The sequence below is a fragment of the Tachysurus vachellii genome, chromosome 16 (genome assembly GCF_030014155.1).
Source record: "Tachysurus vachellii isolate PV-2020 chromosome 16, HZAU_Pvac_v1, whole genome shotgun sequence".
NCBI lineage: Eukaryota > Metazoa > Chordata > Actinopteri > Siluriformes > Bagridae > Tachysurus > Tachysurus vachellii.
The window spans coordinates 19148183-19168005 of record NC_083475.1 but is presented as its reverse complement, the minus strand read 5'-3'; the positions used below and the strand labels follow the sequence as shown (position 1 = coordinate 19168005).

At 40.0% G+C, this 19823-nt stretch overlaps 1 protein-coding gene across 1 annotated transcript in view; it reads left to right on the top strand.

Moving 5' to 3' along the window:
• plxna4 (plexin A4) overlaps positions 1–19823 on the top strand; it is a 328266-nt gene that overhangs the window by 259515 nt on the left and 48928 nt on the right. The window contains exons 13-20 of the mRNA XM_060890039.1: positions 4049–4200; positions 6061–6178; positions 9220–9356; positions 10115–10282; positions 10372–10465; positions 14526–14765; positions 15609–15755; positions 18206–18440. Of these exons, the coding sequence (XP_060746022.1) occupies positions 4049–4200; positions 6061–6178; positions 9220–9356; positions 10115–10282; positions 10372–10465; positions 14526–14765; positions 15609–15755; positions 18206–18440 (1291 nt within the window). The remainder of the gene's footprint in view (positions 1–4048; positions 4201–6060; positions 6179–9219; positions 9357–10114; positions 10283–10371; positions 10466–14525; positions 14766–15608; positions 15756–18205; positions 18441–19823) is intronic.

Here is a 19823-nt window from a genome sequence, read left to right as displayed (position 1 = left end):
TTTCACATCTTGATGATTGAAAACTGAATGACAAATGGGACTGAGTCAAATAATGAGTTTAGCCTTGACTCGTTTTTGTATTGATTGTATTCATTAGGCCTGTGTGTCTCCTCCACTCGTTTTCCTTATTTTTTGCATTTATTTAAACTCATTTTGCCCAGCATTCTATTGCACTTCATTACAGTGACATCTCTGATGGAGAATCTTTAGTTGAAGTAGAAGTGGGTGATGATTAAGTGTTTTCCTCCACCAGCCATCAATTAGCTTGTCAAAGTCACAAATCTAATCATCCCCTAATGAAAAGAGACAACTCTCCCCCTCTCTTGCATGCTCTTTCTTTCGGTCGGCAGAAGCCACCTCGACGCTTATCGGAGAAAGCGCTATAATACACTGTGATAGCTGTTAATTGCGTGCATTGTAAAACTGGAGATTAGTCTCAGTTGAGATTTTATTAGGGTCTGTTATTTTGCAACCGTCTACTATAAAATCTTGTCTAAAATGCAATATTCGCACACAGGGCCACACATGCAGCAATTAGCACGTCTCTATTTGCGCTATTGGGTTGTAGCAGCTATGACGTTTTGAAATTTTCTGAATGATTAAGGAAGGCTTGGCTACAAGAAACCGAACCGTGCTACTGCAGATACCTTTGAGCCGAATTCAGGGAAGAGATTGTCAAAGAGACAGTGATTAAATAGCAGAAATTTACTGAGATTTACGGTGAGTAATATTCAGTGTAGTGGGCACGGTGGCTTATTGGTTAGCACGTTTGCCTCACACCTCCAGGGTTGGGGGTTCGATTCCCGCCTCCACCTTGTGTGTGTGGAGTTTGCATGTTCTCCCCGTGCCTCCCCGTGCCCCGGTTTCCTCCGGGTACTCCGGTTTCCTCCCCTGGTCCAAAGACATGCATGGTAGGTTGATTGGCATCTCTGGAAAATTGTCCGTAGTGTGTGATTGCGTGAGTGAATGAGAGTGTGTGTGTGTGCCCTGCGATGGGTTGGCACTCCGTCCAGGGTGTATCCTGCCTTGATGCCCGATGACGCCCGAGATAGGCACAGGCTCCCCGTGACCCAAGGTAGTTCGGATAAGCGGTAGAAGATGAATGAATGAATGAATGAATGAATGAATGAATATTCAGTATTATCTATTGATAAACAAAATGAGTCAGCAGAAACAGATGTAGTGGTTTATGGACCTACTTTCGAGTTTATCTTAAAGTGTCAACAAAACAGAAACAATGTCCAGGCCAAATCAAAGGACATCACGGTCATAAGACGAGGTCATAAGCAAATGGTATCACACAGTCATCCCAGGGCAGAGCTTGCCAAAATATATTCAGAACATATCAGTTGTTTAATTGCTTTGACTTTTTGTAGTTTGAAAGGATTGCTTGATGGTTCATTTCCCACAATGTCATTTTCAACCATTACAAAAAGAATAAACTTTAATATTCATTAGATCTCAAACATTCACTTTTCATTCAAGGTCAGACTCTTGGCATTATTTTACATTTACATTTCTGCCATTTAGCGGACACCCTTATCCAGAGTGACTTACATTTTATACAACTGAGCAATTGAGGGTTAAAGACCTTGCTCAGGGGCCCAGCTGTTGCACCTTGGTGGACCTGGGATTTGAACTCATGACCTTCCAATCAGTAGTCCAACACTTTAACCTCTGAGCTACCACATTTTCAGCAGAATTCTTTTTTAGTTTATTCTAAACACTCTTCAAAAAACATGTGGTGACCCTCTAGGCTGCATCTTGGGTACATTTGAAATGCCTTTTATTTAGGAAATCAAAATAATATGCCTTCGTAACTTATATAAGATGCATAATTAGACGGTGTGAAATTTGAAAATACATATCAGAGTTGCCAGGGATGTACCCTTAAGGATTGCACCTCATTGACAAATGCAGATAAATGTTCAGTCATTTTTTTCCTCTTAGTCTCTTGCATGTGTTTCCAATTTTAGAAAGGTTTCTTTTTCAAGCCTTGTTATAACCTTTATGAAGTCCTGTAATGAAAATGATCAATGATCTCTCAGCATTGTGTTTAAGAGATCACAGTTGAGCTGGAAACAAAGCCCCGGTGGCTGCTACCGCAGTGCAGTTTAATGATTGGCTGTTTCCCTTTGAGACGTAGTGTAAAGGTTTACCTACAAGGATGAATGATGGTCAGACTACATTGTGATAATAGCACAGCTGTGCGTACACTACCAAAATGATGACCCCTGGGACAGATCACATTTGAGTTGATAGAGTGTGAGCTGTCTCATTGACCTGCTTTGTACACAACAGCAGTATATTTCCCAAATGGACCAAGCTGGAGATTTCACTGAATGGCTAGTTATCGATAGTAATTCCACCTTCAACCCTAGCTGTCAGTCTCTAGCTCAGTCAAATAGATGATGGTTTAAGAAGTATGAGCATCATGTTATCATTTATAGTAGAAATGTGAACAGGACTGATTTTTATCCCTTTCTTACCATTCCTGAAGTAATTCTGGCCAAACCCATCCACTTCTTCAGTCAGTTTGACCAATGCAAAGGTCTTCTGCCTGCTGCTGTGGAAAGTTGGACTAATTCCACCAACCTCAGTGGCTACCACTTCCGAAGTAATTCTGCCTGCCTCCTTCAGAATGTTGGACTAATTCCACCAACCTCAGAGGGAAGTCTGACCAGTTCTGCCCAGTCCCACAGATAATCTTGGTAAAATAATTCTCCCAAAATAATTCTTAACAATTAAATTCCCAATACCACTGAAGGTGGGGGCACGGTGGCTTAGTGGTTAGCACGTTTGCCTCACACCTCCAGGGTCGGGGTTCGATTCCCGCCTCCACCTTGTGTGTGTGGAGTTTGCATGTTCTCCCCATGCCTCGGGGGTTTCCTCCGGGTACTCCGGTTTCCTCCCCCGGTCCAAAGACATGCATGGTAGGTTGATTGGCATCTCTGGAAAATTGTCCGTTGTGTGTGTGTGTGCCCTGCGATGGGTTGGCACTCCATCCAGGGTGTATCCTTCCTTGATGCCCAATGACGCCTGAGATAGGCACAGGCTCCCCGTGACCCGAGGTAGTTCGGATAAGCGGTAGAAGATGAATGAATGAATACCACTGAAGGAGTTCTGACCAATCCCATCCATAACTGCGGATATTTTGACCAATCCCACCCACTTCAGGGATTCTGAATTCCACCTGGTCCCGCTTGCAGATATTTTACCCATGTCCAAGGTAATTCCAACCAGTCCCACCACTTCTGAACCAATCTCACCTACTCTCAAAGAGAATCATTATCAATTCCGTATGTTCCTGAAGGAATTCTGACAAATTCTGCCGACACCTTTAAATAGCTTGACTAATCCTGGCCACTGTCAAGGAAATACTAACCAACCTCACCCTCTTGACCAGTCTTGAGTAACCCAAGACTAACCCTTGACAAGTGAAAAAGGGTCAAAGATAATCAGAATGTTTAAAGGTCCACGTATCTGTCGATGGAAAAACGAATCAAGCGCAAATAAGCAGCATTTCTGATGTAAACGGATTGCAGTCTTCACGGTAAACCAGACAGTGACATGACTACAGAGATGCATCAGCATCTGAGCTATGATTAAAAAAGATCGCTATCTGAATAACTATTTCCCTTGTGTCCTTTGAGTTTGTTCTCATCTCAGCAGTTTATGTTTTTGCATCCTGGTGTCTGTGTCGTTCCACCAAACAATCTGTATCTATAGATAATCACTGCTGGGATATTTTTTCCGCCATAGGAAAGGCTCAGCTGGGCTTGCAACTCATCATTATTCATTGGAAAACACACTCATTGGAAGCATTGTAGGTCTGACAGATAGAGGTCCAATTATCGTGCTGAACCAAATCTCTTACAGGTGCAGAGAGGAAAGAGAGCAGGGGCACTGACTCAGCTGCCATTAGCTGTTGGCTTGTACCAACCATAGAGATAGCAAGGGGGTGGAACACACACATGTTATTGTCTGTTTGGATCAAAGCTTCAATGATAATTGTTTGTAAGCATGTAATGTCATGGTTTCTGTGCAGATTACCCCGATGCGAGGGCCTCGGGAAGGGGGTACACTGGTGACGATCCACGGAGAGAACCTTGGCCTGGATTTCCACGAGATCCAGGACAACGTTAAGGTGGCCGACGTGGAGTGTACACCCGTACCGGAGGGATACATCCCTGCTGAGCAGTAAGTGCCTCAAACCAAAAAAACAAACAAACATTTTTTAAACATTCCAGCCCAATTTACCTTCAGTGTAGTTCCAGATACAATCAAATTAGTGCCGTAAAAATTAATTTAACGCTTTGGCTATGTTTCATTTTCATTTGGCAGATATGGGATAGGATTTTTTTAATGTAGCTCTTGGGGTTTTTGGCGTGTGAGGGTTTTTTTTTATTATTATTAATGTGTAGTCAAGTAAAAACATTTATTTTAGTGTAGAAAATTCTTTTTTCTAAGACCAAGTGATGCTGCGCTGCATTCGTGACTTGCTTCCTTCCTAATTGAAATTATGTTTGGGAAAAATTGGTATGCAAAGAAAGCTGGCACTCGTCACGTTTTTATTCTGAAACGTTCTATATTTCCAGTTAGAGAGTTAACAACCTTTAAATACACACAGAAACGTTTCAAATAACCATCATTTGCTTCAGTATTGTTTTTGCACCATTGTTGTTCAAATATCTACATTTTATTTTGTGCATTTTTTTGGAAAATTGCTAGCAGGGGATTCTTCTTTTAAACTCTTTCCTTTGAGGCCTGTTCGAGTCGAGGCCAGATTTGTCTTTCTCAGAGTTTGAAAACAGGTGTGATACATTTATCACACCTGCTATTTATCACAGCAGCTATGACTTTTACAGCTTTATATTAATCTACTCTATAATAGTAATTTATTCAGAGATTTATTTATTTATTTATTTACTTATTTGTAGGGGAGGCACGGTGGCTTAGTGGTTAGCACGTTCGCCTCACACCTCCAGGGTTGGGGGGTCGATTCCCGCCTCCGCCTTGTGTGTGTGGAGTTTGCATGTTCTCCCCGTGCCTCGGGGGTTTCCTCCGGGTACTCCGGTTTCCTCCCCGGTCCAAAGACATGCATGGTAGGTTGATTGGCATCTCTGGAAAATTGTCCGTAGTGTGTGATTGCGTGAGTGAATGAGAGTGTGTGTGTGTGCCCTGTGATGGGTTGGCACTCCGTCCAGGGTGTATCCTGCCTTGATGCCCGATGACGCCTGAGATAGGCACAGGCTCCCCGTGACCCGAAGTAGTTCGGATAAGCGGTAGAAAATGAATGAATGAGCTATGGCAGGAGTCTCCAGTGCCACTTAAAGCTGTAGCTTTAAGTGGCACTGGAGACTCCTTTCATAGCTGCAATAGCTTTAAGTTTTCTGGCAGTCTTCAGAAAGGAGAAGTTTGCGAATTACTCTTTTATTCTTTACTCATATAGGAGTATAGTATATAGGATTGAGGCAGAAGATGAAAGACTGAGTTTCATTCAAGATAGACTTTTCAAAAAAAAGTTCCACTCCATTAAAACTCTTTTTTTTTAGCTTTAGATTATTCACTCTGACCATTACTGTTTCAGTCTTTGGAGCCTGTACGGTTTTCACCCACTCTGAACCATCCATGCATTGCTTTAATCCGTCTGTGGACTCTATGGAGCGGGTGATAGGATCAGGACTGAAGGCAGAGACGAGTATTAAAGCAACTTTTTAATCCCAGGTCTGGACAGAGGAAATAATTACATGTTATTTTGGTGGGGATTTGAAGAGCCGTGACTTTCTGAGGGAACAGAAATTATTATTACTTTATTATCACCCTGACCTAAAAAAATTCTTTCTGTTATTTTGTTTTTTTTTTCTTCACTCCTGCAGAATTGCGGTGTCCAAAGTAGTGATAAGCCTCTTACAGTGCTGTGTGATAAGTTTTGGTTTGTCAAGACAGAATGAGGAGATTACAGTCTGCATTGACATTTCTTTACGTAAATTTCCACTACTGTATTAAACTGATGACAGTTCAGACGACGCGGCAATTAAGTTTGTTTTCGTTTTACAGGATAGTGTGCGAGATGGGAAAAGCTGAGTCGAGTCAGTATGCCGGAAACGTCCAAGTCTGCGTGGGGGAGTGTCAGCCCGAGTTCATGGCCAAGTCCTCCAAGTACTACTACTTTGTGGTGAGTTCATCTGGCTGACATGGTGATTTACTACAAACCCGATTCCAAAAAAGTTGGTACACTGTACAAATTGTGAATAAAAACAGAATGCAAAGATGTGGAAGTTTCAAATTTCAATATTTGATTCAGAATACAACATAGATGACATATCAAATGCTTAAACTGAGAAAATGTATAATTTTAAGGAAAAAATAAGTTGATTTTAAAATTCATGGCATCAACACGTCTCAAAAAAGTTTGGACAAGGCCATGTTTACCACTGTGTGGCATCCCGTCTTCTTTTTATAACAGTCTGCAAACCTCTGGGGAATGAGGAGACAAGCTGCTCGAGTTTAGGAATAGGAATGTTGTCCCATTCTTGTCTAATACAGGCTTCTAGTTGCTCAACTGTCTTAGGTCTTCTTTGTCGCATCTTATTCTTTATGATGCGCCAAATGTTTTCTATGGGTGAAAGAACTGGACTGCGGGGTTAGGGTTAGGGTTAGGGTTAGGTTTAGTAATTGGCCACTTCAGTACCTGGATCCTTCTTCTACGCAGCCATGATCTTGTAATTGATGCAGTATGTGGTCTGGTATTGTCATAATAATAATAATAATAATAATAATAATAATAATAATAATAATAATAATAATATGTTTACTTTATATAGCGCGTTTCCCAAGCTCAAGGACGCTTTACAAGGTACATAGTGTAACATACTGTACATATTCGTCGGACATTTGCCCAGGACAAAGGATCATACATATACACACATATACATATTCGTCAGACATTTGCCCAGGACGAAGGATCACATGCAGCTGCATGAGATAATAGCAGAAGACAGGACTATATACAAAAACATACAGTACAAGAGATAGGACTCTACATAGTACACGATACATACACCACATTTCAGAAAAATTAAGGACTCCTAATACATTTTGGAAAATGCAAGGTTTTCCCTGAAAGAGACGTCGTCTGGACGGGAGCGTATGTTGTTCTAGAACTTGGATATACCTTTCAGCATCGATGGTGCTTTTCCAGATGTGTAAGCTGCCCATGCAACATGCACTCATGCAACCCCATACCATCAGAGATGCAGGCTTCTGAACTGAGCGCTGATAACAACTTGGGCTGTCCTTGTCCTCTTTAGTCCGGATGACATGGCGTCCCAGTTTTCCAAAAAGAACTTCAAATTTTGATTCGTCTGACCACAGAACAGTTTTCCACTTTGCCACAGTCCATTTTAAATGAGCCTTGGCCCAGAGAAAACGCCTGCACTTCTGGATCATGTTTAGATATGGCTTCTTTTTTGACCTATAGAGTTTTAGCCAGCAATGGCGAATGGCACAATGGATTGTGTTCACCGACAATGTTTTCTGGAAGTATTCCTGAGCCCATGTTGTGATTTCCATTACAGTAGCATTCCTGTATGTGATGCAGTGCCGTCTAAGGGCCCGAAGATCACGGGTATCCGGTATGGTTTTCCAGCCTTGAGCCTTACGCACAGAGATTGTTCCAGATTCTCTGAATCTTTGGATGATATTATGCACTGTAGATGATGATAACTTCAAACTCTTTGCAATTTTTCTCTGAGAAACTCCTTTCTGATTTAGCTCCACTATTTTTCGCCGCAGCATTGTGGGAATTGGTGATCCTCTGCCCATATTGACTTTAAGAGACACTGCCACTCTGAGAGGCTCTTTTTATACCCAATCATGTTGCCAATTGACCTAATAATTTGCAAATTGGTCCTCCAGCTGTTCCTTATATGTACATTTAACTTTTCTGGCCTCTTATTGTTACCTGTCCTAACTTTATTGGAACGTGTAGCTCTCATGAAATCCAAAATGAGCCAATATTTGGCATGACATTTCAAAATGTCTCACTTTCAACATTTGATATGTTATTTATATCCTAATGTGAATAAAATATAAGTTTATGAGATTTGTAAATGATTGCATTCCTTTTTTATTCACAATTTGTTACAGTGTCCCGACTTTTTTTGAATCGGGTTTGTAGATTAAACCAAAAGACTGTGCAGATCTTAATGGTCTCTGTGTAATTAAAGACCATCGCCAATTACTGGCTTAAACGTGTCTGGATTTACTGTGGAGTCACCTCATAAAAAAGGGGGCTGAGACTGGGTCCATGTGCATCTCCGTATGTCCTGGTCATAATGATATCACACAGAGGGATCGTCCTGTAATAAATGTTAGAAGCTGTTCATAAAATCTCTCTCTCTCTCTCTCTCTCTCTCTTGCTTTACCACACAAACCAATAGAAAACACTTAAATCTAAAGAATATGGGCAATCTTTAACCCCTGTATTGATCTGGAGTGTAATCGTCCCCATTAGCCTCACGTTAGACACACACCATCATACCGCGGCGCTGCTGATCTAATCCGATTGGTCAGATTTTCAGTGTGGCTTTTTTTTTTCTATGACGGCTGTAATTTAAGTCACAGGTTTAGATCAACACATTCGTTCTAATTGGTTATAGTTTTCACAGTAACATCTCCCTCAGACGGACTTGTATGGTGGAAGTTTATATAATCAAAGGCTGATAATAAAGAGATTTATCAAACAAAAACAAAAAATACATTTCTAATGAAAAAAAAGGAGTTTTTATGCTTTTTCAGCTTTTTTTTTTTCAGGAAAGAGAAAAAAGTGGGTCTGCTTATACAGTGATAATTAATAAGTGATAATTAGCCTGTCTCCTTCAACATTAAATGAAACTATAAATAGATATTCATTAATAAATGAGAAACTGTAGCCTTTTTGCACAATTTCGAGGAACACAACACTCTTGGAAGTGCTGTTAGATCTCCTGGAGGTAGCAAAGAGATGATAAACTTCACCTCAGGACACATGACACCTCTCCATCATTGATTACTTTCCCATAATAGCTTCTTCACAAGTGTCTTATTCCTTACTTAGCACTCTTACCCATGTGTTAATGGCCGTCATTGCTCCTGACATAAGATTATTGGACACGTTGAAATCTTTAAAAAAAAATATTGATGGATTTATGATGTCATGATGTCTCCCCTCCACAGGTCCCTAAACTCCAGGCTCTGAAGCCCAGCCGTGGCCCCGTATCAGGAGGCACCATCGTCAACATCACAGGAAGCAACCTGGACTCCGGAAGCAACGTGTCCATCATGTTCAAGGACCAGAAGTGCACTTACCACAGGTATAGCTTCCAGCAGTCCAAAGAGGACCAGGGTTCAGGGGGGACAGAGTCGGTCGGGGTGGCAGAGTCATAAAACAGCAGGAACGGATCAATAGTGACATTAAGACCAGGGCGAGTTCCTGAGCCTTAATCAATAAAGACGCTCACAATCACACCTCAGTTTTGCTAAGCCTGCAAAAATACATCGGTCTGTGGTTTGCTTTGACGTCTCTGTCATAGAGGTGATTTGTTTCCGCTGGATTTATTTGTCGTTGTGTTGGTGTTAAATAAATCAAGACTGTGATATTGCGAGTTTTGTCTGAAATAGATATTTCATTAAGTCGTTCTAAAAGTCTTTCATACTGTATGTGGTTTTTTTTTTGACATGCGGTTTCATGAAAAACGTTAAAAAGAATTTCACCTTTATGTTTTCTGAAATTGTCACATTGTCATCTCAGATATTCATGTGAGAAAATCGCAAATGTTCTAATTAACGTTAAACAAAAAGTAGTATAAATTGTGTGAGATCGTGTGTAAAAAGTCAAAACATTCACTATATGTGAAAATGAATTGTTTGTGAAATTTGTGTGAAAATAAATGAATCCTGTAAGAAATCACAGGTGAAAAAAAGAAAAAGTGCTCAAAACCTAAAAACCCAGTTAAAGATGGACGTAAAAATGATTTGTATGAAACATGATTATTTTTTGGTTATGTGACTATTTTGTTATATAAGTATTGGAAACTATGAAGTGACTGAATTATTCTGTTTGATCCTGCAGACGAGGGGGTCTTTGGCTCACGTGTCGCTCTCATGCATCGACTCAAGGCACCGGGGAAGTAACCGTATCTGTTTATGTAGACAAGGCCCACCTCCAGAAGGACCTCCAATTCGAGTATGTAGAAGATCCGACTATCACCAAGCTGGAACCTGAATGGAGCATATTCAGGTGAATACATGTTTAGAGTTCACAAATTTGCAATGCATTTTGCTCAAAAATGTGAATCTAAATGTGAAACTTTTTTTTCTGTATGAAAGTGGAAACACACCAGTGACAGTGACTGGAACCAACCTGGACATCATCCAGAACCCACAAATAAGAGCCAAGTACAACAACCAGGAGACGACCAACGTAAGTACAACCGTCAGGTTCACCGTGTAGTGATGGATGTCCAACTGTTTCATGCAGACAATATATAAATATCTATCTTTTATTTTTGTACTACAGAAGTATTTTATAGTACACTATAGTACACTATAGTACACTATAGTACACTATAGTACATTATACTTTTAAGTTACTCTTGTATAGTAAACTAAATTGTACTATACTATACCATACTATACCGGGGAAGTCGTAGCCTAATGGTTAGAGAGTTCGACTCCTAACCCTAAGGTAGTGGGTTCGAGTCTCGGGCCGGCAATACCACGACTGAGGTGCCCTTGAGCAAGGCACCGAACCCCCACAAGTGCTCCCCGGGCGCCGCAGAATAAATGGCTGCCCACTGCTCCGGGTGTGTGTTCACGGTGTGTGTGTGTATACAATATACAATACACAATATCACTATATTGCACTAAATTGAACTGTACAATGTTACTTCACATTAATTTATTCTGCTGTACTGCTTTACTGTGTAATAATCATTTATTTTTATTTTTGTATATACATTTAAGTATATATTAAGTTAGCCAAGTAACTGCATTTTATTACACTATACTAGACAATACTAAACTATACTATACTAGACTAGACTAGACTAAACTATACTATACTATGCTATACTATACTATACTATACTATACTATACTATACTATACTATACTATACTAGACTAGACTAGACTAGACTAAATTATACTATACTAGATTAGACTAGACTAGACTAAACTATACTAGACTAGACTAGACTAGACTAGACAAGACTAAATTATACTATACTAGACTAGACTAAACTATACTAGATTATACTAGACTAGACTAGACTAGGCTAAACTATACTAGACTAGACAAGACTGAATTATACTATACTATACTATACTAGACTATACTACACTAGACTAAATTATACTAGACTAGACTAAACTATACTATACTAGACTAGAGTAGACTAGACTAAACTAGACTAGACTAGACTAGATGAAACTATACTATACTATACTAGACTAGACCACACTAGACTAAACTATACTATACTAGACTATACTACACTAGACTAAAGTATACTATACTAGACTAGAATAAACTATACTAGACTAGACTAGACTAGACTATACTACACTAGACTAAACTATACTATACTAGACTATACTACACTAGACTAAATTATACTAGACTAGACTGTGCTGTATTACATTACACTATACTTTACTACATTACAACATATTGTTATATTACTGCTTATACATTTTCGGTTGGAAGTGCACACCTATTCTGGCCAGAGGTTTCATGCTTTATATTCATTCACTTTGGGTAAAAATGGAATACAAAGGGCAATTTTTACCTGAACAGGCAATGAAAGAGTTAAACCCCCATTTAGGGTCAGTAAGTGCCCTGCTTTAACTCACACCTGCCCATTAGCCGGTCATCTCACCAGCTCAACATCTCCTGATACACACTTGGCTCCTGAAATGTGGCGACAGAACAGAGAGAGAGAGAGAGAGAGAGAGAGAGAGAGAGAATTTGATAAAAAGAGAATAAAAGACAAGCAGCGAACCAGAGATGGAGCACAGTGCAGGAGGGTCCAACCAACCAACAGCGGCAACAATGTCCCCTTTTGCTTTGTTAGGGAGCGAGGAAAACGGCATAACACGGGAGACAGGAGTATCTCATTGCCTCCCTACAGAATGGACTCATAGACGCATGGGAGGCTTGCATTCATCGAAACCTGATTGAAAGTCTGCAGAGACAAAAGAACGAAATGCTATCTCGCTGCCGTATCTCCCACACGAGCACATTGGGCATCTGTAGCGGCGATATGATAAGGGCTTGGCACGCTGCTGCTTGAACAGAAACAGAGCAGAAAATTCCCCTCCCTGCCATTCAGAGCTGCTGAATAGGGCTGTTTGTGGCAAGTCTTGTTCTCTTCTGGCTTTAATAGGCATCTCTCATAAGCAGTTTGGATAGAGATCGACAAAAGGTCATGTTCTGTAAAATGGCGCCCCCTATCCATAAACAATAGAAATCACTTCCACTGAACTCTTCTTGTAAACACAGGAAGCAGACGGACCTCGGTGTCTGTTAGGATTTGTGAGCTTGAGGATATCGAGCGGAATTTTTCTAGCAGCGGTCCACAAAATCTCACCGAATTTATAGGCCTCGCTAACCTTTTTTTATACTCCGTAAAAAGAAAGCACATCAGCGTTTGATTGATGCTGGACAGCGGCTGCTTGACAGCAACGGTATATTTGACCAAGTCTTTTAGCACAAAAGCATGTAAGGAAGAACCTGATAAGGTGAGAGAGTGAGAAAGCCTGAGATAAAGAAAAGAGATGTCTGATAGCATTGAGTGTGTGTTTTTTTTGGGGTTTTTTTTTTAAGGAAGTGAAGGTGACTGCGGTCAGTTAGGAAGCTCTGAGTCATTACCACGATGGCCCATATCAAAGGCTTGGATTTAAACAGTGCTGTTCGTTTATGAGCGGTGTGTGCTGGAGGGATCACTGTTTTTTTAACAGGGTGAAATATCGGGAAGAGTGGAGTCCGCCGATAAACACTGCACACAGGAATGAGCTGTACTTAAATATAGAAAAAGTTGCACCTTTGTAAAGTTTGTGAAGGGATTGTGTGGAAATCTTGCTGGAGTAAGAGTGGAATTATGCTTTAGTCAACACAATTGCACAAATGTGCAGTATAATCATCATCGTCATGTTTTGCTAGCAATACACTCGCAAAACTACTGCTCACTGGATGTTCTTCCAATTCAAACATGTTTCTGTGCATTCTGACTTTTGTTTCATTAGGAATAAAAATGACATATTGTGCTGTAATTGAAAAAAAAAAGTTATTTGACAAATACAGAATCATAGAGCACGACATACATGTAGTGACATCCTGGGTCATACAAATAGAATAAAAATAAAACAAAAATGATTTAAAATGAAATTAATCTGAGGGGGCACGGTGGCTTAGTGGTTAGCACGTTCGCCTCACACCTCCAGGGTTGGGGGTTCGATTCCCGCCTCCACCTTGTGTGTGTGGAGTTTGCATGTTCTCCCCGTGCCTCGGGGGTTTCCTCCGGGTACTCCGGTTTCCTCCCCCGGTCCAAAGACATGCATGGTAGGTTGATTGGCATCTCTGGAAAATTGTCCCTAGTGTGTGATTGTGTGAGTGAATGAGAGTGTGTGTGTGTGCCCTGTGATGGGTTGGCACTCCGTCCAGGGTGTATCCTGCCTTGATGCCCGATGACGCCTGAGATAGGCACAGGCTCCCCGTGACTCGAGGGCGGTAGAAAATGAGTGAGTGAGTGAAATTAATCTTATATATTTATTTTTAAAAAATCTAAAAAATGTATAAAAAAAAATTAATTTCTAATTTCAGTTTTACTTTCTAATTAAAACGACATTTTAATTTTAATTTCTATTTTTAATGTAACTATTTTCATTTTTAATTTTATCCTATTCAATTCAATTCTATTTGTGTAGCTCTTTTAACAATGGACAGCTTTACAGAACATATAATATTTATGTACATTTATTTGCATTTATCCCTATTTATTTTTATTATTTTATTTAATTAGGAAACTTAATTGAATTGGAAGAATACACAGTGAGCAGAGTGGAAACTGAGGGTGGAAACTCTCAGAGGAAGGTTATGTTAACTCACATGAGCACTCTTTACTCTTTGTGGTGAGCAGAAAAGCATCTAATGATTCACTAAACGTGAACTCGCTACAAGGGCATGAGACAGTATTCGGTTTCACTTCTAGTAGTCAAAAATACAGGGGTCTGTGGTTACCGTGGATACAGGCTCACTGAACCTGGACAAGGTGATGTTTTTTTAATCTGTCCAGTTTTAGAGAACCTCAGATTCCTGCTCTTCGCTATGAGAGGCCTGTGTGCATATAAACCTATAATGCCTTAAGGTCATTACAGTATGTGTTGTACTTTCCCAAATCTAGCCAACAATATTTGGTTGGGACCTTTAAACATTAATCCTCAAATTTTCACGCATTCGCTCGCCTGCTGTGTCCTGTACAGGGTTGCCAAGTGCTCAGTTCCACCATGATGCTGTGCCAAGCCCCAGCGCTGCCGGGTGGCCTGAGCAGGCAGAAGGAAGAGGTGGAGAAACCCGACGAGTTCGGCTTTATCCTCGACAACGTGCAGGCCGTATTGGCTTTGAAGAACATCAACTTCCTGTATTACCCCAACCCTGTGTTCGAGCCTCTCAGCACATCCGGGGTGCAGGAGCTCAAGCCCGGATCTCCCATTATTCTGAAGGTCTTTAGATCCTATGTATCCTATGTTATCACAATGTCTTATTATATACATTTTTGACATTTTTAATACATTGATGCTCATGTTCAGCATTAAATGTCTTAAGCCCTATTCAGACGGGATTAGTTTTACGTGGGGACGTGGAGTAATGCAATTTTACCTCAGGACGTCTGTAATATTAATTGGCCAATTCGCACTGGACAAGACATCTCAGTAAAACTAGCAGAAGTGGGAGGGGTAACTCGCTTTACACACCACAGTAACCTCCTTGTCGTCATGTGCGTATGACGTTGCTTCCTGTTATCACGTGCACAAACAGACAACATGGCGCCTCCATGCTTGCAAAACGAGCCAAAAACTACTTTTAAACAGGAAATGACAGAATTTTACCGTACATATTTACAGCGGGTCTATTCGGACGGGATTAGTATTACCTGAGGTAATTTTTCCAGACCTTTTTACAGAAGGTAAAAGTCACCGTAATCTTTACTGACATTGTCCGTAATGATTACCGAGATGGCACATTCGGACGGGACTAAAATCACTGAGAAGCTCTGGTAATAATTATACTTTACCCCCACGTCCCCAGGTAAAACTAATCCCGTCCGAATAGGGCTTTAGTCTTGACCACATGCCACAATATGAAGCTCTTAGTTTTATTCAGTAGACAAACAGATCTTTAAGAATTTGTTGTTGTTTATTTTTTAACTTTCCACATTCTTTGAAATATTGTACTAATGCAGCGGAACCATTGTGTTGTATCAGACTAATATCAGTAGTGCTATCAGTATCAGTACATCCACAATCAGATATACCTAACCCGAGTACGCGATATATGCTCTTCAGGGCCGGAACTTCCTCCCTCTTACCCCCGGTGGCAACGGTAAACTGAACTACACAGTTCTGATCGGAGACAAGCCCTGCGCGTTAACCGTATCTGACACCCAGCTGCTGTGTGAATCGCCCAATCTAACCGGACGCCACAAAGTTCTGGTGAGTGAACACGGTATTATGGGTAATTCATCACATCACATCACATCACAGCCTCTTTCCTCAATAGATTAGCATGCTATTGTATTATGGTTATTGTCTGGCTTTGAAGGCAGGTGTAGGAAGAACAATTTGTTTCTTAGTACGACATATGAGAGCTGAACCGAACCTAATAATGGCTCGGTTTATGATTTTGGAGTGGAAGCGCGAGGCTGACGCCACCTGGCCTGCTGACAGGCAAACGGCAGACAGAATCACAGATCCGTTTACCATCACAAACACACAAACACAGCTGGCATTGTGTCCGTCTGCTGCTGCCTCGGTTTGCACAATATGACACAGCAAAATGGAAGCTTCCTGTTTAAAAAAAATCCCAGCCGTCATATTTAGGAATATATCTGAACTGTGCTACGGCTCATGTAATATCTGTATAAATATAAAATACCTAAAAATATTTGTGTAGGAGTGTTTGTGTCAGACTAGTCTCACGTTGAAGGTGTGATGCACAGTTTCTTATGGTGTGCACTGTAAATGCTGTTTGTAGGCTCAACAAATCAGAGAGAGGGCAGAAAGGCATATTAATACACTAGGACTAGATAAGGACTGGCTGAATAGGACTGGATAAAACAGTACTCTTCAGGACACGGTAGGACAAGACTGGGACAGGGTAGGACAAGGTTCATGACAAGACAGGGTAGGACAAGAGATTGGACAAGACTGGAACAGGGTATGACAAGGTTCAGAATAGGATAGGCTAGGACAATAGATAGGAGAAGATGGGAAAGTACAGGACAAAGAACACTGTCTGATATGTTGATAACATTTGCAGGCTAAATAGAGTAGGACGTTACAAGAAAGTACAAGACAAGGAAAGAGTTGGACTAGGCGAAGGAGGACAGGACAGGAGTGGACAGGATCAGCCATGACAGCATACAGTAGGATATTATGGAAATGGATTTGATCAGATAAGACTGGGCAGTAGGATTGGATAGAGTAGGACAACACATAATAGGATCAGATTGGACAGCAGGCTAAGATAGAACAGGATCAGACAGATTATCACATTACAGGGTAGGGTAGGATAGGGTAGGGTAGGATAGGGTAGGGTAGGATAAGGTAGGATAGGGTAGGGTAGGGTAGGATAGGGTAGGGTAGGATAAGGTAGGATAGGATAGGGTAGGGTAGGATAGGGTAGGATAAGGTAGGGTAGGATAAGGTAGGAAAGGATAGGATAGGATAGGATAGGATAGGATAGGATAGGATAGGGTAGGATAGGGTAGGATAGGATAGGGTAGGATAGGATAGGGTAGTACAGTGCACAATAGGAATGGATTAGACAGCAGGATGTGATAAGCTGGGATTGGACAGGATAGGATAAGATCAGATAGTGTAGGAATCACACAGTAGGAAAGGTTACGACAGGATATGATCAGATACGATTGGGCAGGACAAAACACAATAGGATTGGATAGAGCAGGACAGAACATAATAGGATCAGATTGGACAGCAGGCTAAGATAGAATAGAAAGATACAAAACTCAAAGAGACACATGATAGGATATGATTGAAGTATAGGATCGGACAAAACCAGCCAGGACAATGCACAATAGGAATAGATCAGACAGCAGGATAGGATAAGACAGAATATGATCAGATAAGACTAGACAGGGCAAAACACAATATGATTGGATAGAGCAAGACAAAATATAATAGGGTCCGATTCAGGATAGAATCAGACACAAACTGACAGGATTGGACAGTGGTTTAGGATAGGATTTGAGTGGAATGGGATGGGTTAGGATTAGGTTTTGAGTTCAAAATCTCAAGACATAACCAAACATACTGTAACAGCACAGGACAGGACAGGACAGGAAAGAACAGATCTCAGACAGACAGGACAGGGTTCAGTAGGACAGAACAAAGCAAACCAAACCAAACAAGACAGATTCATATACAAGACATAAACATAGGCGCAATAATATCAAATGCATGCAATGGATCAATAATGAAACAACCATCTGGTAGAGTACACAATACACACAACTATAAGTACCACAACGCACAATTAAACATCACAATGCATACTAGAAATACCACATAACGTCATTATCACTGGGCATTATTTCAAGCCGAATTCACTAACCAACGATGTGGAAGAGCAGCAATCAGAGTAATTACACCTACAAGTACACTAAACATACTGACATACATCTTTAATTATAGAGTTCAGCTTCGCATTGTTTCACCATATTGACATTTTCTGTATAGTAATTGACTTTTCTATTTATTTTGCTTTCTCTTCTTTATTACCTATTACTTAGATATGATATAGTAGATACATAAAGCAAGTGATACCTAAAAAATAATCTTTTTTTTTTTTTATTTTAGAGAATTTAAGAGTAGCAATGTTTTTTGGTTGCTTTTTATTTTAATTTGTTGTGTGTTTTTTTCAGGCGCGTGTAGGCGGCATTGAGTTTTCCCCTGGCGTGGTCCACATCACCTCCGACAGCCCCCTCAGCAGCACCGCCATCATCAGCATCGCCGGAGCAGGATGCCTTCTTATCCTCTTCATCATCGTCGTGCTCATCGCGTACAAGCGCAAGTCCCGTGAAAGCGACCTGACCCTGAAACGCCTGCAGATGCAGATGGACAACTTGGAATCCAGAGTTGCGCTGGAGTGTAAAGAAGGTGGGCAGCAGAGCACTAGACTGCGTGTGCAATTAAGGGGAGGTTAAAGCGGTTCATTGAGTAAAGTGTAAACATGATGAAGTTTCTGTGTTAGATTTCGTCTGTGACGTGATCGGAATCGGTGGCTGGATCTTAACAGCTGCTGAATCAATTCTGAAAACAATCATCTTGGACTTTAAAAGCAAAATCAAATCTTTTTTAGATGCAAATAAATACCTAGGTCTGAGTTAATATGGATTGTGATTCAAAACACTCAATAATCCAGGCCAGGATACCGAGAATAATAACCAACATTATATGTTTTGACCTGTTTATATAAAAAACAATGAAAATATTCCTTTACATGTACTGTACATATTCCCTACATCTTAATGACGTCTTGTGTCTCCTCGGAGTTGTGAGAGTTGTGTTGGTGTAATATGTGGAGTCTGTGACAGTTATGACAAAACCCAGATAACACCGGGGTGTACAAACTTTTGCACTCGGCTTTATATTTATCCAATACAGTACATGACCTTGTTATATCGAACAAATGGAGCCCCCTGAGGCGCTATACAGCTTAGAGTTAATAGCATATCGTTAATCAGAGGAATTATCGACTAACGCGCTGTTTTCTGGTGTGTTCAGTTAAAGCACAACGTGTTGGCACTTAAGTGTTTCCTTGACTACCGGGGGAAATTACTGTTTATAGAAAAAATAAATGCTTTCAGGAAGCTCAGCTGGTTTGCTAAAGCAGCAGGTTAAACAGGACAAACGCTTTGTGCTTGTCTTAGCATTTAAAACAATATGGAGCACATTAAACGTCTACGCACCGGCATGACACCGAAGGCTTTTTAATGGAATTATCTTACTGTATTTTTACTCCAGATATTAATATACTGGCAAATACACTCATTATGTATGAAAAAACAACTTTATCTGTACTTCTTAACCTGAGATTAACTATGGATTTAAACAAATTTATAGGCATGCCAAAATGCTGAATACAATTTTAAAAAATACTTCAATTTAAGTATTAATAAATAAATAAATAAATAAATAAATAAATAAATAAATAAATAAATAATATTAAGAAATATTACTATTTTTGATTAGAGTTGAATAAGATATTTAAATAAATAAATAAAAGTGAGAAATATTAATAAATTTTTTAAAGTTCTAATTTGAGATAAATGGGATATTTTAAAGTCCAAATAAACTAAATAATAATAGTAAGAAATATTTATAATTTTTTTAAGGTATAATATGGGATGAATAAGATCTGAAAGGAAGAAAGTTAATAAATAAATAAATAAATAAATAAATGAATGAATAAATAATATTAAGAAATATTACTATTTTTGATTAGAGTTGAATAAGATATTTAAATAAATAAATAAATAA